This window comes from Ornithorhynchus anatinus, chromosome 1, assembly GCF_004115215.2.
Source record: "Ornithorhynchus anatinus isolate Pmale09 chromosome 1, mOrnAna1.pri.v4, whole genome shotgun sequence".
NCBI classification, from domain to species: domain Eukaryota; kingdom Metazoa; phylum Chordata; class Mammalia; order Monotremata; family Ornithorhynchidae; genus Ornithorhynchus; species Ornithorhynchus anatinus.
Genome location: NC_041728.1, coordinates 70786670 through 70813017, shown reverse-complemented (window position 1 = coordinate 70813017; position 26348 = coordinate 70786670). Strand labels below are relative to the sequence as shown.

Sequence of the window (26348 nt, the reverse complement as noted above, 5' to 3'; positions counted from 1 at the left end):
TACCCTGACCTGGGGGAAGGCCAGGGCTGCCTCTGCTAAGAAGGGGTCTCAAGCCTAACCTGGCATTGAAGTTTTGCCCCGGTGACACGGAGGTTTTGCATCTCCCGGCGAGGGCCAAGGTAAGACAGGTTGGAGAGCCAGAGGGAACTCTGACTAGAAGGGACCCAGATAAAACTTGCTTAAGACTTGAAATGCTGCGTTAGGGACAGGGACTAGTCAGAAACAGGATAGAGTAAATGAACGGTGGGCAAATTCACTCTTTCTCTGGTGAACCATCTGAGGGAAAGGGACTTTCTAAATTCCCACCCGCAAAATGTTTTCCAGGGCCTGGTGCAGCGCTTTGCACACAGTAGGTACAATCATTCGTTCAATGGTATTTGTTGAGCACTTACTGTGCGCCGAGCAGTGTACTAAATGCTTGGGAAAGTACAATGCTCTGAACATAGTAAGCACTTAAGCACCATTGACTGAACAGAGTTTAATATTATTACTAACTACTTGAAGAGGCACAAGACAGTTTATTGCTTGGTGATGATTCAAGTATTCAGTCCTTATGGAAAATCTACATTACCGATGTGTTTGCTTTCTTCTCTTTCTTGACCGTAAAGCTGTATTTTTCTCCCTTGTTACGTTTATCTTTCCCTTTCACTCTAGTATTTAATGCTCTTTTCCCCGGTAAAGATACATCAAAACAAAAACACTTGACTGTGCTGGAAGAAGCAACTAAATTGTTTTCTAAGTCAGCACAATCTACATTCGGATCACCTCAGCTAGCACTGACTTTCAAATTATGGAACAAATTGGCTTATTTCAAGATGTTTTAATAAATCCCATGCCATTCACTCTTGGATTTCACATTTAAGTGAGAATGTAGTAGTTGCTTAAATCAGAGAATGGCTCAGAGGTGTGTCTCATAGGAAACTACAGGTGGATTTGATTTCTTGGTTTTTCACAGTCGTTCTTTCAGTTTTCTCTATTAAGGGTGACCTCACCAGTAACTTGTCTTTTCAAACACAGAAATGACTTTCTAGGCTACCAAGCTTCTCCAACTTCTTGATGGTTTTTAATGGGATGAGATGTTTTCATGATCTTTGACTACACTCAATTATTAACAATAATAATAATTGTGGTATTTGTAAGTGCTTACTATATGCCAAGCACTGTACTAAGCGTGGGGTAGATACAAGATAATCAGGTCCCAAATAGGACTCATAGGCTAAGTAGGAGGGAGAACAGCTATTGAATTCCCCATTTTGCAAATGAGGGAACTGAGATTAATAGAACAGAGAGCTGGGATTAATAATTGTTATTCATTCATGCAATATTTTATTGAGCACTAATTAACTTGCTAACACTTGTTAACCGCTTCCTGAGCCAAACACTGTTCTAAGCACTGGGGTAGATACAAGTTCCTTTTACTCTTCTCCCACTCCCTTCTGCGTAACCCTGATTTATCCCTTTATTTATCCCCCCTGCCCCCAGCCCCACAACACTTATGTACATGCCTTATGCCATCTCTCCCAGATCGTCCCACTCTCCATCTGCAATCATTCTGGTAGTGCATCCATAGAGTTTTCTTGGTCAAAATATGGAAGCGGTTTACCATTACCACCTTCTGCAAAGTAAACTTGAGTCTCCGCCCTCAACTCTCTCCCATACAGCTGCTGCCCAGCACAGGGGAGTTTTGACTTGTGGCAGATTGCCTTCCACTTGCTAGCCACTGGCAAAGCTAGGAATGGAATGGGTAGGCCTCTGCTTGACTCTCTTTCCCATAGCCAGAGACTGGTAGAGTACTGGAAACTCTCCAGGTGCAGCTCTGAGAGGGGACTTTATAGTAATGAATGTCTCCCCCTCTAGACTGTAAACTTGCTGTAGGCAAGAAATGTTTCTTTTTTATTGTTGTATTCTCCCAAGCACTTAGTACAGTGCTCTGAAGACAGTAAGTGCTCAATAAATACGATTGAATGAAAGAAAGGTTAGTCACAGTCCCTATCCCACGTGGGGCTCATGCTATTAATCTCCATTTTACAGATGAGGTAATTGATGTGCAGAGAAGTGAAATGACTTGCCCAAAGTCACACAGCAGACATGTTGTGGAGCTGGAATTAGAACCCAGGTCCTTCTCACACCCAGGCCTGTGCTCTATCCACTAAGCCATTTCATGTCCTCTGACTCCCAGACCTGTGCACTTCCCACTATACCGTGTTGCTTTTCTAAACTTTGGCTCTGATTACAGCCTATTTTCTACCTGAGTTTTTACTAGCATTGTTTTCCTATTAATGCATCCTTGTATATGTGTAAAAATAAGAATGAGCTTTCCTAGGTTACTCTGCATTTTTGCTCAGGAAATCTCACTGATGAAGTCTCAAGTCAGATAATTATTCTCTCCCACTTCAAAGCTTTATTGAAGGCCCATCTCCTCCAAGAAGACTTCCCTGACTAAGCCCTTCTTTTCCTCTTCTCCCCACTCCCTTATGCATTGCCCTGACTTGCTTCTTTCATTCATCCTCCCTCCCACTCCCACAACACAAATGTATATATGTATATATCTGCAATTTATTTATTTATTCATGTATATTAATGTCTTTCTCCCCCTCTAGTCTATAAGCTCATTATGGGCAGGGGATGTTTCTGTTTGTTGTTTTATTGTATTCTCACAAGCACTTAGTACAGTGCCTTGCACACAGTAAGCAATAAATGATTGAATGAATTAAAGTTTCCCACCCTCGCAAAAAACTTCTATAACATCTAATTGACAAAGAGGGTTATGCAGTTTAAAGAATAAATCAGTGCTGGAGCCAGGAATAGAATCTAGAAAACCTGGTCTATTATAGGACTTAGTCCTGCCTAAAACCATTGTACTACATCCCTATGAGCTTCAGGAAAAAGAAATATTGGATCAAGCAATGGATTTTGTTTGGTCTCTTACCAAAGAGCACTTGACTTTTCAAATTGATTCTCCATTTAAAGGGTTTAAACTGTCTATTGAAAATGATCTTGAGAGGCAGCCAATGTACTGAGTGGATCAATTCGGTACCAAAGATATCAGGTGATGCTGAATCTAAAGATGAGTCCCTGGCTAATGCCACCCTGACCAAAAAGGATGCTTTTTTTGGTCAGGTTTTTTTTTTTTTGTAGAGTAATCCATCTTGCTACTGATAGTGCAATCTCACCAGCTTCACCTTTCAGGTGTTTAATCTCCACTCCAGGCCCAGTCCTTGGGAGCCTATGGTATCAATCAATCAATAGCATTTATTGAGTAATTACTGTATGCAGCACACTGTACTTAGCACTTGAGAGAGTACAATATGCTCTGCCAGCGGTCTGGTGCTGCCTGGTCATCTATGTCATTCATTCATTTATTCAATCATATCTACTGAGTGCTTACTGTGTGCAGAGCACTCTACTAAGTGTTTGGAAAGTTTAATTCAGCAATAAAGAGAGACAATCCCTGCCCACAACGGGTTTACAGTCTAGAAGGGCGGACATAGACAGCAAAACATGTAAACAGGCATCAATAACATCAATATAAATAACTAGAATTATAGATATATACACATCGAAACAACAACAGTAATAATTATGGTATTTGTTAAGTACTTACTATGTGCCAAACACTGTTCTAAGCACTGGGGGAGATAAAAGTTCATCAGGTTGTCACATGATGGGCCTCAGAGTCTTAATCCCCACTTTACAGGTGAGGGAACTGAGGCACAGAGAGGTTAAGTGACTTGCCCAAAGTCACATATCAGACAAATGGCAGAGCCTGAATTAGAACCCATGACCTCTGACTCCTAAGCCCATGATCTTTCCACTGAGCCACGCTGCTTCTAGTAAACAAGTAAACATCTGGGTGATGTCGGTGTAAGCACTGGAGTAGATACAAGATAATCAGGCTGAACACAATCCCTGTTCCAGATGGTGCTCACAGTCTAGGACCATTGGAAAATTCACATTGCTCTATGCCGTGAGTGACTGCAGAGCCCTTCAGTCCCTTGAGCCCTGAGAGAGACAGAGAGAGACAGGGAGAATAAACCCACCGAAGCAGCCAAAGGGAGATGGACAATCCCAACACATTTACCAGCATTCACTTCTCTTGTCCCAAGGCCTTTGAAAGACAGAACTTGGCAGCTATGCTTTCCTCTCCCATATTTGGACCGCTGGTATGTGGACTTTTGCAAAACTTTCAAGAGAACAAGTTTTTCTGGCAGAGAACCTTGATTTTTATCTTTAACAGGCAGCCTCACTTGTACCTTCTTACCTTAAGGCAAAGGCTTCCCAATCCGAACTGCTTGAGTGTGGTGACTTTGAAACCCCTTTGAAACCTCAGGTTGCGAACACCTGACATCTGGGGAAGAGTGTAACCCTGCTGAAAGCCGTGGGGAGGTGGAAACAGCATGGAACCGGAAGAGTTTCCTCCTCGCGGCAGAGAGATAAACTGGGATATCAATGACATGAAGCTACCTCAGGTAAGTCTCCACGTGCCCTGTGAAATCCTCTCAACACTCTCATCCCTTTATCATCATCACTTCTCTCAAATATTTATTAAATGCTCCACGGGTAATCAACAGATGACAGTCAGTAAGTGCATCATGCTAAAAGCCAGGGTTTATTTGGGGCAAGATTGTGCCACAACTCAGTCCTGGCATCTCTGGAATTGATCCCTAGCTCCAGAATCTCTAGAATTGATAGTCCATAGTTCAGGAACCTCTAGAATTGACAGTTCTCCTATAACCTGTCACCTCTGGAGTTGATGGTCCATAGCTCTAGAACCTCTGGAATGTTATTTGCTAAGTGCTTACTCTGTACCGGGCACTGTTTTAAGCGCTGGGGTAGATACAAGGTAATCAGATTGGACACAGTCCATGTCCAACAGAGTGCTCACCGTCTTAATGCCCATTTTACAGATGAGGTCACTGAGACTCATTTACCTCAGACTTGTGTGCTTTGTGCCTTGTCTCAGGTCACGCAGCAGACAAATGGCAGAGCCGGGACTAGAACCCAGGTCCTTCTGACTCCCAGGCCCGTGCTCGATCCACTAGGCCATGCTGTTTCTTGAATTGACGGTCCATAGTTCAGGAACTTCTGAAATTGACAGAAGTTTTGTGATGTTCCATAGCTCTAGAACCTCTGGACTTGACAATCCATAGACCTGGCACCTCTGGGTGTTTTGCAAGAAGGGTAATACTAGTAATGATGGCATTTGTTAAGTGCATACTATGTGCCAAATACAGTTCTAAGCACTGGGGAGGATACAAGGTAATCAGGTTGTCCCTCATGGGGCTCACAGTCTTAATCCCCATTTTAGAGATGAGGTAACCGAGGCACAGAGAAGTGAAGTGACTTGCCCGAGGTCACACTGCAGACAAGTGGCAGAGCAGGGATTAGAACCCACTACCTCTGACTCTCAAACCCATGCTCTTTCCACTAAGCCAAGCTGCTTCTCTCAGTGTGGTGGTTTCAGCCCCACCCCATCCTTCATTACCAAGAATTGACAAGAGTTTTTATAGGTTGAGAGACCCAGGTGATCCCCAAGTGTTTCCCATGTGGCTATGGGGGCCATTCCACTGTCCTAGGCTCCTCCAAGACCTGAGAAAGACTAGACTCTGTTCCTGCTATTAACTGGAACTCCGATTGAGTCCAGGCAGTAGGACAATCAGAGAGATATGCAAGACCTTGCTTGACTTGCCTCGAGCCTTAGAGATTCCCATAGATTGGATTCCAGTGTGATGTGGAGATTTAAGTAAAATACCATCCATTTCTCCCTAAGTTTTGTGATGTTTATGCAAGGAATAATAATAATGTTGGTATTTGTTAAGTGCTTACTATGTGCAGAGCACTGTTCTAAGCACTGGGGTAGATACAGGATAATCAGGTTGTCCCACGTGAGGCTCACAGTCTTCATCCCCACTTTACAGGTGAGGTAACTGAAGCACAGAGAAGTGAAGTGACTTGCCCACAGTCACACACCTGCCAAGTGGCAGAGCCGGGATTCAAACCCATGACATTTGACTCCCAAGCCTGGGCTCTTTTCACTGAGCCCCGCTGCTTCAAGGAATCACTCCACCTAGATATATCCTCAACTCAGCGTAAAACCTGAGCCTGTCAATGAGCATTATTAAGTAAAAGAACACTGCAACCTTTCAATGTTAGAAATTGTTTTTTTTCCAGCTAGAATTGGTCCAAAGTGAGAATTTGGTTACTCTCCTGGTGAGAATTGTCAGGACTTTGCCCGGTCTGGTTTCTGATGTTCAAAAAAACTTTTTTCCCAGAGTGCTGTTTCCCCTTTTGTGAAGCTCTCTAAGGAAGAGGCTTGCTCAGGTCAACAGAAATGCAGTCCTGGACTGTAACCACAAAAGGACAGGATCCGCTTTTTGGTTGTTGGGAGGAGTGTATCATTCGCCTGCTCTCTCCCCCACCAATCTCTTAGAGAAGCAGCATGCCCTAATGGATAGAGCACGGGCCTAGCAGTCAGAAGGACCAGGGATCTAATCCCGGCTCCTCCCTTTGCTCTGTGACCTTGGCAAGTCATTTCACTTCTCTGTGCCTCAGTTACCTCATCTGCAAAATGGGGATTAAGACTATGAGGCTCACGTGGAATAGAAACTGTGTTCAACCCAATTACCTTGTATCTGCCCCATTGCTTAGTACAGTGCCTGTCACATAGTGAGCACTTAACAAATACCACAATTTAAATTATTACTATTATCATTGTTAATGTTATGCTCTGTTGCCTTTTTCAGTTGGGCCCTGGGGGACTGAGCACCTGTATTTCAGAATGTGCTGCCCTCCTTGGTGAAGGGAGGAGGATTAGGCGCCCTAGACTAGCCACCTCATCCGAGAGATGTATGTCAGAGGACTGCAGCCAGAAGCCCTCACTTGGCCATACTTACGGTGTCCAGGCAAAAATGAGTCAGAACAATAATAATAATAATCGTGGTATTTGTTAAGCACTTACTATTATTCATTCAATCTTAATTGTTGAGCACTTACTGTGTGCAGACCACTGTACTAAGTGCTTGGAAAGTACAATTCAGCAACAATTAGAGACAATCCCTACCCAACAAGGGGCTCACAGCCCAGAAGCAGAGAAAGACAGCGAAACAAAACATAGCAAGTAACAGGCAACAAAGCAAGTAAATAGGAAACTATTAAGCAACAGGCAACTAACAAGCTAGTAAATAGATAAACTATTAGAAAAATCAGCATAGCCTAGTGGATAGAGCATGGGCCTAGAAGTCAGAAGGACCTGGGTTCTAATCCCAGCTCCACCACTTGTCTGCTGTGTGACCTTGGGCAAGTCACTTAACTACTCTGTGCCTCAGTTACCTCATCTGTAAAATGGAGATTCAGACTGTGAGCCCTGTGTGGGACAGGGACTGTGTCCAACCCTATTATCTTGTACCCCAGCTCTTAGACTAGCTCCTGGCATATAGTAAGCGCTTAACAAATAATATTCTTTTCTTTTTTTTTCTTTTTAGGCACTGTTTTAAGCACTGGGGTGGATACAGGCAAATAGGTTGGACATAGTCCCTGTCTCGTGTGGGACTCACAGTCTTAACCCCCATTTTACAGATGAGGTAACAGAGGCCCAGAGAAGTGAAGTGACTTACCCTAGGTCACACAACAGACACATGGCGGAGGCAGGATTAGAACCCCAGATCCTGACTCCTAGGTTCGCGCTCTAAACTCCTGCAAGCCTCAATTTTTAGGTGCTCTTGACAAAGATAGGATCATGGATCATACCTTGGCCTCACCAGTCACACTCGCACACATTGACAATCATCTCCCCTGACACAGTAGCAACATCTTCAGACCATGAGGACAGCCCCAGGCATGGTGGTGAGCGGCTGAGCTGGGCTTCAAATAAACGGCATTGTCATGTCTGAGGGGATACAGTATCTGGGGTGAGTCCTTGGGTCTCCATAGGGTTTCTGGATGAATTTTTACCAGTTTTTATTCATTATTTTAAAGCCAGCCTTAGTCTCTGAGGCTAATCATAAATCTACTTAATGAGCACTTAGTGTGTGCAGAGGACCATTTATAATCAAAGCTGAACAAACACAGGCTGCAAAAGTTTCTAAGAGATGCGAGAGAGTTCTCAAGGTTTTGACTGAGGTCAGGGGAGGATCATTCATTCATTCAATCATATTTACTGAGCACTTACTGTATGCAGAGCACTGTACCAAGCACTTGGGAGAGTACAATACAACAATAAACAGACACATTCCCTGGCCACAAAGAGCTTACAGTCTAGAGCTGGGGAGCCAGACATCGCTACAAATAAATTACAGGATCCCAGTCATGCAATTACATGTGGGTACCAAGACTTACCCCTCTCAGGCTCGTACCTGGAGAGTTTCCAGGACTCTATCAGTCTCGGCTATGGGAGGAAGAATCAAGCAGAGGCCTATCCATTCCATTCCTAGCTTGGGCAGTGGCTAGTCAGTGGAAGGCAATCTGCTACAAGTCAAAACTCAACCGTGCTGGGCAGCAGCGGCATGAAACAGTTGAGGGCAGAGACTTGAGTTTACTGCGCAGAAGGCGGCAGGGATAAACAACTTGCACATTTTTACCAAGAAAACTCTATGGATGCACTACCAGAATGATTGCAGATGGAGAGTGGGGCGTTCCGGGAGAGATGTGTCCGTGGTGTCATTATGGGTCGGAAATGACTCTACGGCATGAGATGAGACCAAGACTTAACTATCATGCATCTTTCAACCAATCAATGGCACGGAATGCTTTCTGTGTGCAGAGCACTGTACTTAGCATTTGAGAGAATACAGTACAATACAGAAGGTAGACACAATCCCTGCCCAGAAGGAGCGTACAGTCTACGGGAGAATACAGATAATTCTGGCCGCTGAAAGTAGGTCAAATGTGGAGTTTGGAAATCTTGAGAATGTTTCGCGTAAATGCTAAACTTCTTAACTAAGGATAACAAGGTTATGTATACTTGAGTTAGAAATTAAAACTAACATGGGACCTTCTTCTCTTCCCCCAATTAATTTCTAACCTCCCCATCTTATAGCCCCCCAAGTGCTACCCATCTTATAGCCCCCCAAATGTTACTTCAACACTTTCCTGATACCTTAGCACTTGGAAACTCACAACACACTTAGCACTTTTGTACGTTTCTTAAATACTCTATTGCTTCCTCCTCTCAGTAACTTATTTCAGTCTTTCTCCCCCTATAAATGGAAAGCTTCCTAAGGGCAAGGATCATGCCTGCTAATTCTACTGTAATCAATTAATAGTATTTATTGAGCGCTTACTGTATGCAGAGAACTGTACTAAGCATTTGGGAGAGTATGTGGCTTAGTGGAAAGTGCATGGGCTTGGGAGTCAGAGGTCATGGGTTCTAATCCCAGCTCTGCCACCTGTCAGCTGTGTGACCTTGGGCAACTCACTTCACTTCTCTGGGCCTCAGTTACCTCATCTGTAAAATGGGGATGAAGACTATGAGCCCTACATGGGACAACCTGATTACCTTGTTTCTACCCCAGCGCTTAGAACAGTGCTTGGCACATAGTAAGTACTTCACAAATAACATTATTATTATTATTATTATTAACAGAGTTGGTACATTCCCTGCCCACAACAAACTTAAACTCTCAAGCCCTTAGTATGTAGTAGGCACTCAATGAATGCTACTGAATGACTGGAGATTGATATACCAAAGTGAGGAAATGAATTAGCATTATTTTAAACCCTGGTTGAAACATCCCTTGGTTGAAACATCACCTGAGGTCCCCGCCTGAGCACCGGCCCACAATCACATCCCAAAGGTCTTGTGGGTAGGGTGAATTGGGGCCTTCAAGATTCACTCCACCATTTTGAATGGTCCTCCACCTTCAGAATTGAGGAAACCCATTCATTCATTCAATTGTACTTATACAGTGCTTAATTCATTCATTCAATCGTATTTATGAGCATTTACTGCGTGCAAAGCACTGTACTAAGAGCTCGTCAAGTACAATTCACTTAATGTGTGCAGAGCCCTGTACTAAGCTCTTGGGAGAGTACAATACAACAACAGATACATTCCCTGCCCACAACATGCTCGCAATCTAGAACTCACAGTCCGAAACTTCTCTTCTAAGACCCGAAGCAGAAAATAGGATACAACCTGGCTGCAAAGAGAGTAACCAACCTGAGATGAAATGTAGTTAGTCGGTAATAGTCTCAATCCATGTGTTGTCTCTTGGCTATCTGGAAGCTAGTTATCCACCTTACGATTCTCCAGGCCTTTGACTTCTGCTCTTCCTTTTCTACTTCTTCTCTTCCTCCTTCTCTTCTTTCTTCTTTTGTTTTTAATGGTATTTGTTAAACACTTACTTTGTGTCAAGCACTGTTCTAAAGCACTGAGGTGGTTGCAAGCTAATCAGGTCAGACCCAGTCCCTGTCCGACATAGGGCTCCCACTCTAAGCATGAGGCCCATATTTCCCCCGCTCCTTATCTTCTGCCTTTTGCTTAGCATTAGCACGTCTGCCGATGGACATATGAATGACTACCCGACACCCAGGTGCACCTGACGTTACTTGGGTTTCACTGGGCACAGAGAACAGCACAGCGATATTTTGTAGAGCATTTTGTAGCAGTCCCTCTATACCGAGAAATCCTCCCACCCCTTGCTCCACAGTCAAGGTGTTCTTCCAGGTTTCCATGTATCCAAGGGGGCCACTTCTGAGCCTCAGGACTCAGTGGCAGGAGTTCGCTCCTTTGATTCAATCTTATTAATTGAGCACTTACTGTGTGCGGAGCACTGTACTAAGCACTTGGGATGGGAGAATACAACAGAACAATAAACAGGCACATTCCTTGCCCACAACGAGCTCAGAGTCTGGGGGGGAGACAGACACAGATATAAAGAAATAAATTAGAGATACATAACTGCTGTGGGGCTGGGAGGAGGAATGAATAAAGGACTGAGTGATGCAGAAGGGAATGGGAGAAGAGGAAAGTGGGGGTTTGGGAAGGCCTCTTGGAGGAAATGTGCCTTCAGTAAGGCTTTGAACGGGGGGGGGGGGGGGGGGTGAGTGGTTAAAAGAAAAATGCTGGACACAAGGGCTTCTGTTGCCACCTTCATGTCAGGCAGGGGACAGACCAGCTGAAAACCAGACTATCCATTATAAAATTGGAAGGGCGAGGAGGAAAATGAAGAGAAGATGATAAAACTAGTCCTTTGGATGGCTTGTGAACACTCTGAAAAAGGTGGTAGTCAGGGAGGAGGCTGAAATGACAAGCAGCGTGGCCTCACGGAAAGAGCAGGGGTCTGGGAGTCAGAGGACCTGGGTTCTAATCTCGGCTCTGAAATTGTTTGCTATGGCCTTGGGTAAGTCACGTATCTTCTCTGTGCTTCAGTTCTCCTGTTCTCCCTCCAACTTAGACTGTGAGCTCCATGCAGGACAAGGGACTGTGGCTGACAATTAACTTGCTTCTACCCCAGTGCTTAGAACAGTGCTTAATACATAGTACATACTTAATAAATTCCCCCCCAAAATGGCTAAACTGAAGTGATTTCATTCATGGTCATGATCACGATTACCTACAGTATTGTACTGGACTCTCCCAAGGGCTTAGCACAGTGCTCTGTACACCACGAGTGGTCAATAAAGACCACTGATGGTTTGATCCTTGAATCTTGGGTACCAAACTTCTGCATTCCCCTGTTGGTGCCCAGAGTTGTGAGTCATCTGTGCTGCAGGCAGGCCATGGAAAAAGCTACCAGACAGGAGACCCTGTAGATCTAGCCATCCCCTGGGAAAGCACACTGCACAGGCAGAAAAGATCCCAGACAGGCGGAGGGAGAAGGAATGCACCCCTGGCAGGGCCCGAAGCCAGGAATGTCCATTAGGTCAGGGATCTCCTGGGGCTTAAGGAATTTCAAGATGGAAATCAGAAAGGAAGCTGGGCTTCTGGAGGAGGGAATGGGTCTGATTATTATTATATTGCACTTTCCCAAGTTCTTAGTACAGTGCTCTGCGCTTAAGAAACACGAATGAATGAATGAAGTGACGGAAGTGGGATAACAAATGCACAGAGCTGGGATTTCAACCCAGGTCCTTCTGACTCCTAGGTCTGTGCTCTAGCACTATGCCACACTGGTTCTCCTTCAAATTCCCTTCAGGTACTTGAAATTTTCCTTCTCCAGGAAGCTTTCTCCAGTTAGTAACAACACTCAATTCTTGTGAACCCAATTGTCATCATTCGCATGTATGTATTTTATGCCCATTCTCAGGTAGAGAGATAGGTAGAATCAATCAGCTCTCTCCCCTCTACTTATCCTCTCTCATCTCCCACTACAACCCAGCAGCGTACTTACTTTACCTGTCTCATATCTGTCTATATAAACTCCTTGCTCACATCCTTTCTCTTGCCTGGAACTCCCTCCTCCTTCACACCTGACAGACCACCATTCTCCCCATCTCCAGAGTCCTATTCAAATCATAATCTCAGCTCTACCACTTCACTGCTGTCTGACCTCGGGCAAGCCCCTTAACCTCTCTGGGCCTCAGTTACCTCATCTATCAAATGGGGATTAAGACTAATAGTGTTTGGCATATAGTAAGTGTTTAACAAATGCCGTAATTATTATTATTATATCTCCTCCGGGAAACCCACTCTGACTAACCTCTCATCTCTCCACGTTATTCTCCCCTGCTGCTTCATTTATGTTCATAACCTTATACTTGATTGCTTCTCCTAACTGTTATTTATTATACTGTCTCTTTCCCCTGATAGATTGTAAGCTCCTTGATGGCAGGGTTACTGTCCACAAGCTCTATTGTTTAATCACAGCATTTAGGTACGGTGCTCTGCACAAAGTAAGTGCTCAATATGTACCTTGTTCTTTCTCCTGCTTCCACTCTGTGTAACTCATTTATGTCTGTCTGTCTGTACCCCACATTAGATTGTATGCTCTTTGAGGGTATATGTGTCACACTTTTCTTGTGCACTCCCACGTGCATAGTGTAGTGCTCTACACTCAGGTGTCCACTGAATGAGTCCACTTGAAAGATGATAAGCGCTTCTTATTTTAATTAATAATGTTATTTTGGTATTTGTTAAATGCCTGCTGGGTGTTGATTGGTGTGCCTCAGTGGATAGAGTCTGGCCTGGGATTCAGAAGGACCTGGGTTCTAATCCCAACTCTGCCAACTCATCTGCTGTGTGACCTTGGGCAAGTCACTTAACTTCTCTTGGCCTCAGTTCCCTCAACTATAAAATAGAGATTAAGACTGTGTGCCTCATGTGGGACATGGACTGTGTCCAACCTGACTGTCTTGTATGTACCCCAGCATTTAGAACAGTGTCTGTCTGGCACATAGTAAGCACTTAACAAATATCATTTAAAAAAACCCACGGGGGTAGACACAAAATAATTGAGTTAGACATAGTCTCTGTCCCATGCAGTGCTCACAGTCTCAGTAGGAGGGAGAACAGACATTGAATCCCCATTCTGCAATTGAGGGAAATGAGTCACAGGAAAGTGAATTGTGCAAGGTCAAACAGGAGGCATGGGGCAGAGCAGGGATTAGAACCCAGGTGCCAGGCCCATGCTCTTTCCACTAGGTCACGCCGCTCCTTAGTATCTGTCCATGCCGGCTAGTGTGGCTACTGGTCCCACATGCCTCTCCCCACTCATTCAATCAATTGTATTTATTGAGTGCTGACTATGTGCAAAGCACTGTACTAAATGCTTTGGAGAGTGCAATATAACAGCAGACACATTCCTGCTCACAATGAGCTCACAGTCTAGAGGGGGAGACAGACATCAATATAAATAAATAGATGAATAAATTACAGATATATACATATGTGCCGTAGGAGTATGAGAGAGGATGAATGAAGGAGCAAATAAGAGTGGCGCAGAAGGAAGTGGGAGAAGAAGAGAGGAGAGCTTAGTCAGGGAAGGCTTCTTGAAGGAGAGGTGCCTTCAAAAAGACTTTGAAGTGGGGGAGATAAATTATTTGTTTGATATGAGGAGGGAGGGCATTCCAGGCCAGAGGTAGGATGTGGGTGAGAGGTCAGGGGCATTGAGAAGGTTCACATTAGAGGACCGCTCAGCAGTGACATCACCATCAGCCCGGCCCCATGGTCTCCATCTCCGGCCACGTTGTCGGGCGGGGACGAGAACAGTGGTGTTGTTTGGGTTCCTCCTAGGACGTGCAAGCCCCGGACTGGTTTCAGGAGTGGCCGGACTCTTCCACGAAGCGCATCTACAGCTCGGAGGACCGGAAAGCTCAGAGGCATCTGAGCAGCTGGGCCATGCGCAACACCAACAACCACAACTCCCGCATCCTGAAGAAGTCCTGCTTGGGCGTGGTGGCCTGCGCTCACGACTGCTCGCTGCCCGCGGGAGGGAAGGTCTACCTGAGGCCGGCCATCTGCGACAAGGCCCGGCAGAAGCAGCAGCGTGAGTCTCAGAAGGGTTGGCGCTTAGCCTCGTGCCCTTCGGCTTCCAGAGACGAAGGCCCTCTTCCAAAAGTCTCCTCCCCCAACTCTGGACCGGCCAGGGGTCAAACACTGGCCCGGCCGTGGATTTGGTAGTTGATGACCACTAAGGTAGCTCAGCACCTTTCCCCTTGCCCCCCAAAAAAAAATTAAAGGAGGGGTTCTGTTTTTCAAGACAGGAAGTGAAAATCTGCAGTGGATGAGAGTAAGATATCAAATCCCTTCCCAGGGGTGCACCTGGAGAGTTTCCAGTACTCTACCAGTCTTGGCTATGAGAGGGAGAGTCAAGCAGAGGCCTGTCCATTCCATTCCTAGCTTGGCCAGTGGCTAGAAAGTGTAGGGCAATCTGCTACAAGTCAAAACTCACCTGTGCTGGGCGGCATGGGAGAGAGTCGAGGGCAGAGATTCATGTTTACTGCACGGAGGAAGACGATGGTAAACCACTTCCATATTTTTAGGAAGAAAACTCTACTGATATACTACCAGAACGATTGTAGATGGAGGTGGGGTGTTCTGAGAGAGATGTGTCCATCGCTTTTCGCTTTGGATCAGAGATAACTCAGTAGCGTAAGACAAGACAAGGGTAGCCCAAAGCAATCCGTCTTCTACTCTGTGTCTTGTCTCTCCCTGCCTTTTCTCTCCGCTTAAGATGCATAGTGTTTAAGAATAAGCTACTTATTCTTTGCCAAGGGACTCGATTAGACTGTAAGCCCGTCAAACGGCAGGGACTGTCTCTATCTGTTGCCGACTTGTTCATTCCAAGTGCTTGGTACAGTGGTCAGCACATAGTAAGCGCTCAATAAATACTATTGAATGAATGAATGGTCTCAGCACTGGAGTAGATACAAGCCTTATTGAAGGTGCAGCTCCATCAAGAGTCCTTCCCTGACTAAGCCCTCCTTTTCTTTTCTCTCACTCCCTTCTGTACCGCCCTGATTTGTTCCCTCTATTCACCCCTCCTTCAGCCCCACAGCACATACATATATACATATATACATATATATATATATATACATATATACGATTTGTATTAATGTCTGCCTCCCCCTTTAGACTGTAAGCTCATTGTGGGCAGGGAATGTGTCTACCAATTCTGTCATAGGGTACTCCCCAATGCTGAGTACAGTGCTATGCACTATGAAAATAAACAGACCAGACATAATCCCCTGGATGGGGTTCAGCATTCAAAAGGTTTGGAAAGGCAGGAATCATTTTCCCCACTTTACTAACAAGGAAACTGAAGCCCACAAGGAACGTGTCTACGTACTATACTGTATTTTTCCCACTTAGTACAGTGTTCTGCACACAGTAAGCACTCAATAAATTGCTTTGATTGACTGATTAAGTAATTTGCTCATGGTCACAGAGCAGGCAGGTGGCAGAGTTAGGACACGAATTCAGCTCTCCCGGCTTCCGGGCCCAAGCTTTTTTTCTACTTGGCCCCTCCTCCCCTTCACCCTCCTGGGGACTTTCTTAACACCCCACATTCCCTCTGAATACCTCACCCTCACCCACATAACAGTTTTGTGAGCAGCAGCATGGCTAGTGGATAGAGAGCACAGGCCTGGGAGTCAGAAGGATATGGGTTCTAATCTTGGCTCCACCACTTGTCTGCTGTGTGACCTTGGGCAAATCTCTTCACTTCTCTGGGCCTGTTACCTCATCTGTAAAATGGGGATTGAGACTGTGAGCCCCATGTGAGACAGGGACTTGTGTCCAGACCGATCTGCTTGGATCCACCCCAGCGCTTAGTACAGCGCCTGGCACATAGCTAAGCACTTAACAAATACCATCATTATTATTATTATTATTATTATGTCCGTATCCACAATTTATTCATAGTATCATCTGTCTCCCCATCTAGACTCTAAGATCCTTGTGGGCAGGGGAACATGTCTTCCAACTCTGTTGTAGCATACTCTCCCAAGCACTTAGTACAGTAATAATAATAATAATTTTGATATTTGTTAAGCGTTTACTATGTGCAGAGCGCTGTTCTAAGCACTGGGGTAGGTACAGGGTAATCAAGTTGTCCCTCATGGGGCTCACAGTCTTAATCCCCATTTGACAGATGAGGGAACCGAGGCACAGGGAAGTTAAGTGACTTGCCCACAGTCACACAGCTGACGTGGCAGAGCCGGCATTCGAACCCATGACCTCTCTCTCTCAAGCCCGGGCTCTTTCCACTGAGCCACGCTGCACATTGAGTGCTCGATACATACCATTGATGAATCGATTGAAAGGTTGCGGGATTATATTGTGGGAGGTGCATATTCCCTCCCTGCCTTTTTCTCTGAGCTGCCACATCCAAACAAAGCAACTTAAGTGAGAATGGCTGGTAGAGAGTGCACACGAGGCTGGAGAGCAGAGTTCAGAGAATGTGCAGGTGCTCCTTGGTTGGGCAGCATGGCCTAGTAGATAGAGCACATGACTGGGAGTCAGAAGGGTCTGACTTCTAATTCCCGCTCTGCCACTCATCTGCTGTGTAGCCTTGGGCAAGTCACTTCACTTCTCTGGGCCTCAATTCCCTCATCTGTAAAATGGGAATTAAGAGTGTCAGCCCCCATGCGGGACAGGGACTGTGTCCAACCCAATTTGCCTGTATCATAATGATGGCATTTGTTAAGCACTTACTATGTTCTAAACGCTGAGGTAGATACAAGGTTGTCCCACATGGGGCTCACAGTCTTAATCCCCATTTTACAGATGAGGTAACTGAGGTCCAGAGAATTTAAGTGACTTGCCCAAGGTCACACAACAGACAAGTGGTAGAGCCGGGATTAGAACCCATGACCTCTGACTCCCAGGCCCATGATCTATCCACTAAGCCTGCTTCTCAGTAAAATACCTGACCTGTAGTAAGTGCTTAACAAATACCACTGTTATTATGATTATTATTATTATTGTTTCCATGGACCCCGGTGCCACCCTCGCCACCCTCTCCACTTTCCATCGGGTTCCGTTTCACCTCGATTCCCTAAAGGTAAAAGGCGCCCACCCCTCCAGGCTTGGCTTCGTATGGAACATGTGCCCTCGGAGCTGAAGGAGATTGAGTCTGCCATTATGCCTACCTATTAATTATCTTCCCCCTCAATGCCAGCCTCATTCCTCCCCTTCCCCATGGCCCACACATCTGATGGCCCACACCATCTGACTCAGTCCTCCCTGACCCTCCCCTCTCACCTCCACCTCTGCTTCACCTCCCTGTTCTCTTCTCCTGCAGGGAAGCGCTGCCCCAACTGCGATGGCCCTCTGAAACTCATTCCGTGTCGGGGGCATGGCGGCTACCCCGTCACCAACTTCTGGAGACATGACGGACGCTTCATATTTTTCCAGGTGGGATCCAAAATAATAATAATCACGGTGCTTTTAGGTGCTTACTATGTGCAAGAACTGTATTAAGCACTGGGGTCTTGTCTTAGGCATCGAGTCGTTTCCGACCCATAGCGACACCGTAGCCACATCTCTCCCAGAACGCTCCGCTCTCCCTCTGTGATCATTCTTCTAGGGTATCCATAGAGTTTTCTTGGTAAAAAATACAGAAGTGGTTTACCATTGCCACCTTCCATACAGTGAACTTGAGTCTCTGCCCTTGACTCTTTCCCATGATGCTGCTGCCCAGCAGGGTGAGTAGCCATAAGATAATCAGACAGAATACAGCCCCTGTCTCCCACCAGGGCTCACATTCATTAATTCTTTCATTCATTTGTTCAATAGTATTTATTGAGTGCTTTCTGTGTGCAGAGCACTGTTCTAAGCACTTGGAAGAGGACAGTATATCAATGAACAGACATATTCCCTGCCCCCATTGACTTTACAGTCTAGAGGAGCCAGAGGGGAGGGAAAACAGGCATTGAATCCCTATTTTACAGGAACTAGAAACACAGAGAGTTAGTTGACTTGCCCTAAGTTACTCAGCAGGCGAGTGAAAGAGAACCTGAGTCTTCTGACCACTAGAGTCCTGTACTCTTTCCACTAGGAATAGCCCAACAGCATGACATAGTGGGTAGACCGTGGGCCTAGGAGTCAGAAGGTCATGGATTTTAATCCTGGGTCTGCCACTTGTCTGCTATGTGATCTTGGGCAAATCATTTCACTTCTCTGTGCCTCAGTTGCTTCATCTGTAAAATGGAGATTGAGACTGTGAGCCCCAAGTGGGACAGGGGCTGTGTCCAACCCGATCTGTTTATATCCACTCCAGTGCTCACTACAGGGCCTGGCACATAGTAAGCACTCAATAAATACCATAATTATTATGCCACTATTCTCATATTGTGTCTTCTATAAAGTCCTTTCAAAGCCATAAACAATTATCATTTTGGAACAAAGATGCTTGTACCATCATTCTTTCATCCCTCTCCATACCCAGTTCCTGGGAAACTACTGAATTTGCTGGCATGAAGAAAGTTAACAGGGAGCTTACCAAGCTGAGGAAGGACGAAGGTGGGGGGAGGTAATTATTTTCTAGGAAACTACTTGATTGTTTCCAAAGAAACAAAAAGGCAAAATGTTAAATTTGCATCTCAAGATTTATTCTACTACATTTGGCATCTGAAGGGAACTCTGGCTTTCCAGGTTATGTGGGAGAAGATGAAAACCCACACATGTGCCCCATTTGGATGGAGGAGGTAGGAAGTATGTAAATAAGTTGCTGTGTGGTTGCTTATTAAGTATACCAAGGCATTCAGTTGTCTAAGTATATTTTCAGTAGGCCCTTTAACCCATTTCTGGACCTCAGAACATGTCTTCCAGAGTTTGTTAGTAGATGTGGTAGTAGTTAAGCACTTACTATATTCCAAGCACTGTACTAAGCACTGGGGTAGATTTAAGGTAATCAGGTCAGACACAGTCCCTGTCCCATGCGGGGCTTAGAGTTGAAGGAGAAGGGAGAGCGGATATTAGAGGTCCATTTTTATTATTATCAAGTGCTGTCGAGGCGTTTCCTATTCATAGTGACTCTATGGATATATTTTCTCCAGAACATTCTGTCTTCTGCCATAATCTGTAACCTTGCTAACAGTTCTCCATTATTATTGTTATGGTGTCTATCCACTTAGTTGCTAGTCTGTGCCTTCCACGTTTTTTCCTGAACTTTTCCTAGCATTAGTGTCTTCTCCAGAGAATTAATTCCCCTGATTATGTGTCCAAAATATGCTAATCTAAGTCATTTGGCCTTCCAAAGACCACTTTCGCTTAAGCTGCTCTAAAATCCATTTGTTTGTTTTACACATGAGGAAACCAAGGCATAGAGAAGTTAGGAAGAGGAGCTGGGATTAGAACCCAGAGCCTCTGATTCCCCAGCCTGTGTGTAAGGGGCTTACAAAGCTGAGAAAAGAGCCTTAATTGGGCTAAAAAGGCAAGTACCGTATTTTGAACCAAGGTCACAGTTGGCAGAAGAGACAGCTTTTCCCACTTCATGCACTGGAGAGCTTTATAGACCAGCCAGTATGGCAAATGTCCCTGGAGAGTGTCATAGGCCTCCATGTGTCTGGTCCGACTCATCTCCTCTCACCTCTGGAAGCAGCCTCAGGGCACAGTAATGCTGGGGAGGCCACCAGGCAGAACCTCTCCATTGGTCTTGAGGCTGCTCCTGTCGTTTGTCCAAGTAGATGTGGGTGGGGAGAGGGAGAAGCAGAGCAGCATGGCTTAGTGGCAAGAGCACGGGCCTGGGAGTCAGAGGTCATGGGTTCTAATCACGGTTCTGCCACATCAGCTGTGTGACTTTGGGCAAGTCTCAACTTCTCTGTGCCTCAGTTACCTCATCTGTATAATGGGGATTAAGTCTGTGAGGCCCACATGGGACAACCTGATTACCGTGTATCTACCCCACGCTTAGAACAGTGCTTGGCACATAGTAAGCACTTAACAAGCACTTAACAAATACCATCGTCATTGTAAAAGAAAGCCACATATCCTCCACAATCAACTCTATTGCTACCAAATCTTCCGTTAAAGCCGTCAACAAGGAACAGCATTTAACCGACTGACTTTACACCCTCTCCTTCCTCCTCCTCCTCTTTCTCCTCCTTTTCCTTCTCCTCCTCCTAATAATGTGCTGGTGGGCAGAGATACAGCCCAAAGGGAGGAGGAGAAGGAGAAGCCCTGAAAATCCACAAACCAGGATAACCCAAAATAGCCTGCAACTATTTCAGAGGTTCTCTTTGAGGCTAAGGTTGTTGTTTGGCCATGTGAAATGGTGGCCTGTCCAACCAAACGCTCAAAACTTGCAGGCATTCATTGTAACAGTCTAGACACCAAATCCTATCTAGTGTGTACTTACCTATGAATGGGTACATCCTGAAAGTAACAATAATAATAGTAATAATAATAATTACGGCATTTGTTAAGGACTTACTATATGTCAAGCTCTGTTCTGAGTGCTGGGGTAGGTAGAATTTAAACAGGCTGGATTCAACCCTGTCTCACTTGGGGCCCGCAGTCAAAGTAGGAAGGAGCACAGGTAATTAGTCTCCAATTTACAAATGAAGTGATTAAGGAACAGAGAAGCGAAGTGACTTGCCCAAGAGCACAGAGCAGGCAAATGATGCAGTGGGGATTAGAATCCAGGTCCTCTCACTCTTGGGGCCATGTTCTTTTACCTAGGCCACATGATTTCTCTGATGATCCAGATCACCAGCACTGATGGGGTGGCTACAGAGTAGTGTACTGAGCACCTACTGGGTGAGGGACACTGTACTGAGCACCTAAGTGTATAGAGCAGTGTACTGAATACCTAGCATGTACAGATCACTATGCCGGAGCCTGGGGGAAAATACAGAAGTATAAATTATCCTCATCTTACTTAACCCAGAGTAGCTTCCAGTTTAAGCAGGAAGTCAGGCAGGCAGCCACTGGCAAATACACAATTATTGAAAGAGCGAGAGAGCAGGAATAAATAATAGCTGCAAGTGAATCTATCAATTAGTGACTATACGGAAGCTGATCTTACAGTCAGTCAATCAATCCTATTTTTTGAGCATTAACTGTGTGCAGAGCACTCTACTAAGCACGTGTACAATATAATAATATAAGGGACACATTCCCTGCCCACAATGAGCTTACAGTCAAGTGGGGGACAAATATTAATATAAATGGATTACAGATAAGTGCATAAGTGTTGTGGGGCTGGGAAGGGGAATGAATTAAGGGAAAGGGAATGTCAGGGCAGCGCAGAAGGAAGTGGAAGAAGAGGAAAAGAAAACTTAATCAGTGAAGGCTTCTTGGAGGAGATGTGCCTTCAATAAGGCTTTGAAGTGGGTAGAGTAATTTTCTGTTGGATATGAGAAGGAAGGGCATACCAGACAAGGAGTAGGATGTGAGCAAGAAGTCGTCAGCTAGGTAGATGAGATCGAGGTACAGTGAAAAAGCTAGTATTAGGGGAGTGGGTCGTGTGGGCTGGACTGTAATAGGAGAGTAGCAAGGTGAGGTAGGAGCCGGCCAGGTGAGTGCTTGAGTGGTCTATTGTTCCTCTGACTTTGACCTTCCTTCAGTCCAAAGGTGCACATGACCATCCCAAGCCAGAAACCAAGCTAGAAGCAGAAGCTAGAAGATCCGCGCAAAAATGCACCCTCTCAATTTCCTTCAGGCAGACCAACCTCCAGAGGAACTCGGCTTCCAAGGTGATTCCTTCCTCCTGCTAGCCTCTTCTCTGGTTTTGGCCCCATGGTGCTCAGCCGGCCCCCTCACCATCCACGAGGAGGCACAGCATGTTGGCTTCCCACCTCAAGCTCCGCTCCCCTGGCAGTGCGAGGCCAGGTGGCCACATCGGTCCAAAAATCGACATTTTTTCCTGCCCACAATGAGCTTACGGTCTAGCTAAGGTAAAAATAATCTAAGGTAACAGGTCAGCACCTCTGTGAGAGGCCACTTGGGAATTCTGGATGCTGGAAGGGCCCTCCTCCACCTTTTCCTGTGCTTTGTTGGGTCTCATCCTCCTCTACCCCCTAGTCCCCTTTCCCCACTCAAGAGACAGAAACTGCAACCCCTTTTTGCTTCCAAAGGCGGACCTCAGATTAGAAACCATGTCACTTGACTCCCCCTCACAAGCCTTTCCACTAGGCAACACTGCCAGCAAGGAGTTCTCTCTCCCTCAGCTGTGTGGTGGGGCCTGGGAGAGTGGCTGGAGCGAGAGCCAGTGAGGAACTCTGGACGTACGTGGTGAAATGGCTGGGCTCTGCCAGACTGGTCTCTATCCATCCCACCAATCAATCAATCAGTTCTATTTACTTAGTGCTTACTGTGTGCACTTGGGAGCATATTCCTGCTCTTCTTCTTCCTCTGATGTCCTTGGAGCTCTGCTTTCATGGTTAGGGGCTCCCCAAGAGTGGATCGAAAGGAAATCACTCAGTATATTTGGGATCTGGGCTCTGCCTTGAAAGGAGTGTGTTTGTGTGCACGTGTGTGGACTTTGTCTTTTTCTGTTAAGCCCAGGCCCTGGGACACCTGGAATCCAGAAAGTTGGGCCTTATTCAGGCCTCCCCTAGAAGGTCCCCTGCTGCCGGACAGTTCCAGTGGATGTTGGACAGAGAACACTGCCCAGAATCAGGTAGCGAGCTCCTGCTTTTCCCTCGTCTCCAAGAGTTGCGGTTCCGGAAGCTCCACATTCCCCATCCCGGCTCCCGCCTCCGTCCGCCCTGTCGATCGAGTGTGCGGTGCTGGGGCTCCGGCCGGGCCTCCAGACCCTGGCCCCCGTTCCGGCAGAACAGAGATGCCTGGGTGGGCCACGGAGGCCACGCTGACCAGGATCCCCTACCCTGCCCAGCCCCGGGCTGGCCACCCTCTTGGTCTGACTGACCAACCCATCGACATCGCCCATCCCACGAACACAGCGGAAGCCAGTGCCCAGGCATCCCCCAGGAGCACCCCCGCAGCCAAGGCTGGACACCTCCCATGGCGGCCTCCCCCTGGCTTGTCTGGGAGTGACCCGTATGAAGAGAAACTGCTGGTGGATTTCAGTAGCAGCGGTGTCCTTCCCGGGTACCCCCTCCCCCAGGAGGACCCTTTCCTGCTTGCATACACCCTGTGCCCTCCCTGTCCTCACCCCCAATTCACCCTCCCAGCCAAGGGCAACAGGTGGAATTTGGAAGAAGAAGCAGCACCAAGATGCAGGGCCCTAGATCCCTGCATTGGGGAAAGCTTCTTCGGTCTCTATACTTTACGGTGAGCAGAGGCTCCGACCCAGTGTTCGCTCAGGGGAGGCCGGCAGCATTTCCCAAAGGAAATCACCCCACCATCCAAATCGGATCAGGAAAATGTCCATCCAGACCCTTTCTTCTCGCAGATCTTCTTCAAGGTCACCTTTCCTCACAACCGTCACTAGGGCGGGACCAAATCCGGATGAACAGTCCAAACCCGGAGAATGAAATCCTTGTTTTTCTCCTCCACCCAATCTCCAATTTATTGGCTTTATGAAACAGCAGAACTCACCTTGCTGCAAATCCCAAGAGGCTTTGATAGACTATCAAAGGCCACCAAACACACAGAGTTATCACAGACACAACCTGGAGACATCCCAGTTCCAGTGGGGCTGTTAAAACTGACAGAAAATAGGAAGAATGAAAAAAAAAAAGCTATTAAACACATGAATAGAATGACCCTGCCACATCAGAGCATGAAAAATATTGAGTTTTTGGGACTTTGGGTTCAAGGTTGTGTTCACACTCGAATATTTAAAATATTTGCTAAATAAAGAAGCTCAATTTAAGCTCAGAGCAACAGAGCCTACAGGGTAGAGGCCCTGAGGGACTCTGGGTCAGATACAGTTGCCAGGGTTATCAACCCTTCTCTAGTTAACTGCCCTCATAATCAATCACTCAGACAATCTTAGTTCAGACCACTGTACTAAGCACTTGGGAGAGTATTAGGACACTTTGTTGGTAGACAGAATCCCTGCCCACCAGGAGCTTACAGCCTAGAATCGACTGTCTATATCAGCATCAACAGTTGTGACTGAGCACATTGTGTCTAGAGCACTGAGTGCAGAGAGCACTGTATTAAGAAGTTGGGGGTGCTATTGTTCTAGTGCTATTGTTCTTGTCTGTCCGTCTCCCCCGATTAGACTGTAAGCCCATCAAAGGGCAGGGATTGTCTCTATCTGTTACCGATTTGTACATTCCAAGCGCTTAGTACAGTGCTCTGCACATAGCGCTCAATAAATACTATTGAATGAATTAATTAATTAATGAATATGGAAACAGTAAAAGGCAGAAGGATCTGTACAACCCAGTGAGAAAGAGGAGCCACCATAAATTGACAGTTGTCTCCCCCTCTAGACTGGGAGCTTATTGTGGGCAGGGAATGTGTCTACCCACTCTGTTGTATTGTACTCTCCCAAGCGTTTAGTACAGAGCTTTGCACACAGTAAGTACTCAATAAATATGATCAATTGATTATTAATAGGGTCCATGATTAGATGAAATAGTAAACAGAACAAAAAAATCTTTGATTAAAGGAAAAGTGGAGAAGAGTGCTGAAGAGATTGAGGGAATGACATAGCCAGGATAACTGGGGATTAATAGTGTTTACTGAGCACTTACTCCATACAGAGCGCAATAGTAAACACTGGGAGAGTAATAATATAACAGAGTTGGTAATCACATCCCCTGCACACAAAGAACTTACAGTTTAGAGGGGGAAACAGATATTACTATCAGTGGTATTTACTGAGCACTTATTGCGTGCAGAGCACTGTACTGAGCACTTGGGAGAGTACAACCAGGGAAACGATCAGTATCACTGGTATTCAATCAATTAATCAATGACATTTATTGAGTGCTGTACTAAGCCCTTGGGAAAATACAATACAGCAGAATTAGCAAAATGTTTCCTGCCCATAATGAGGCTACAGCCTAGAAATGATAATAATAATATGGTATTTGTTAAGTGCTTGCTATGTACCAAGCACTGTTCTAAGAACTGCGTTAGTACAGGTAATCAGGTTGTCCCATGTGGGGCTCATAGTCTTAATCCCCATTTTACAGATGAGGTAACTGAGGCACTGAGAAGTGAAGCGACCTGCCCCAAGTCATACAGCCAACAAATGGCAGATCTGGGATTAGAACCCATGGTCTCTGATTCCCAAGTCCTTCCATTAAGCCACACTGCTTAAGTACCTGCTGGATGCCCATTACTAGGCACCTGGGGAAACATACAAAAGAAAGAAAAGTCATAATCTTTAAGGAGCTCACAGTCCAGCTGGTTAGACCATATGTATAATTGGCACGCATTCAACAGTTTAGAGTAAGGGAATGGACAGAAATATTAGACCTCAGTGAATAAATAAACACACTTCAATTGAGAATCAGCATGGCCCAGTGGATAGAACACGGGCCTGGGATTCAGAAGACTTGGGTTCTAATCTCGGATCCTCCATTTATCTGTTGTGTGACACTGGGCAAGTCACTTCACTTTTCTGTGCCTCCTTTACTTCATTCATAAAATGGGGGTTATGACTGTGAGGCCTCTGTGGGCCAGAGACTGTGTCCTACCTCATTATCTTGTATCTAACCTAACCCTAATCTAACTTAGTACAGTGCCAGGCACTTAGTAAGTGCTTAAAAATACCATTAAAAAAAAAACAGATAAATCCATGAGTGCTGAGGTGGCTGTTGAGATACGACATGACTAGGGAATCGATCGTAGAAGTAAGGTGGCTTTTAAGGAAGGTGGGAGGGAGAAATGTGGCTTGACAAAAGCAGTGAGGGAAGGCTATTTCAGGCAGATGGTGGATGGGTGTGAGCTTGTTAATAATAATAATAATGTTGGTATTTGTTAAGCGCTTACTATGTGCCGAGCACTGTTCTAAGCGCTGGGGTAGACATAGGGGAATCAGGTTGTCCCACGTGGGGCTCGCAGTCTTAATCCCCATTTTACAGATGAGGGAACTGAG

At 45.8% G+C, this 26348-nt stretch overlaps 1 protein-coding gene and 2 non-coding genes across 4 annotated transcripts; 2 read left to right on the top strand and 1 right to left on the bottom strand.

Moving 5' to 3' along the window:
* On the top strand, positions 1 to 24530 carry GCM1 (glial cells missing transcription factor 1). Of its 2 annotated transcripts, none has more exons than XM_029061508.2 (6): positions 1 to 119; positions 4331 to 4469; positions 14171 to 14423; positions 17685 to 17797; positions 21952 to 22080; positions 22887 to 24530. In XM_029061508.2, exons 2-6 carry the CDS (start codon positions 4398 to 4400, stop codon positions 23622 to 23624), a joined length of 1305 nt encoding a protein of 434 aa, XP_028917341.1. In that variant the 5' UTR covers positions 1 to 119; positions 4331 to 4397; the 3' UTR covers positions 23625 to 24530. The 2 variants fall into 2 exon arrangements, with proteins under 2 accessions (XP_028917341.1, XP_028917350.1); XM_029061517.2 differs by having other exon boundaries at positions 4268 to 4469.
* LOC114816223 lies at positions 1688 to 1826 on the bottom strand. The gene has a single exon (XR_003763989.1). It is a non-coding gene; the product is annotated as a small nucleolar RNA SNORA7 (small nucleolar RNA).
* On the top strand, positions 8334 to 8471 carry LOC114816922. Its single transcript, XR_003764731.1, has one exon. It is a non-coding gene; the product is annotated as a small nucleolar RNA SNORA7 (small nucleolar RNA).
* Positions 24531 to 26348: the final 1818 nt, after the last annotated feature.

Bases quoted from the DNA above. Each gene is read 5' to 3' on its own strand.
- GCM1 (XM_029061508.2), top strand. From the start codon at position 4,398: ATGGAACCGGAAGAGTTTCCTCCTCGCGGCAGAGAGATAAACTGGGAT. The intron at 4,470-14,170 runs GTAAGTCTCCAC...GGTTCCTCCTAG, and splicing joins ATGACATGAAGCTACCTCAG to GACGTGCAAGCCCCGGACTG. The intron at 14,424-17,684 runs GTGAGTCTCAGA...CTTCTCCTGCAG, and splicing joins GGCCCGGCAGAAGCAGCAGC to GGAAGCGCTGCCCCAACTGC.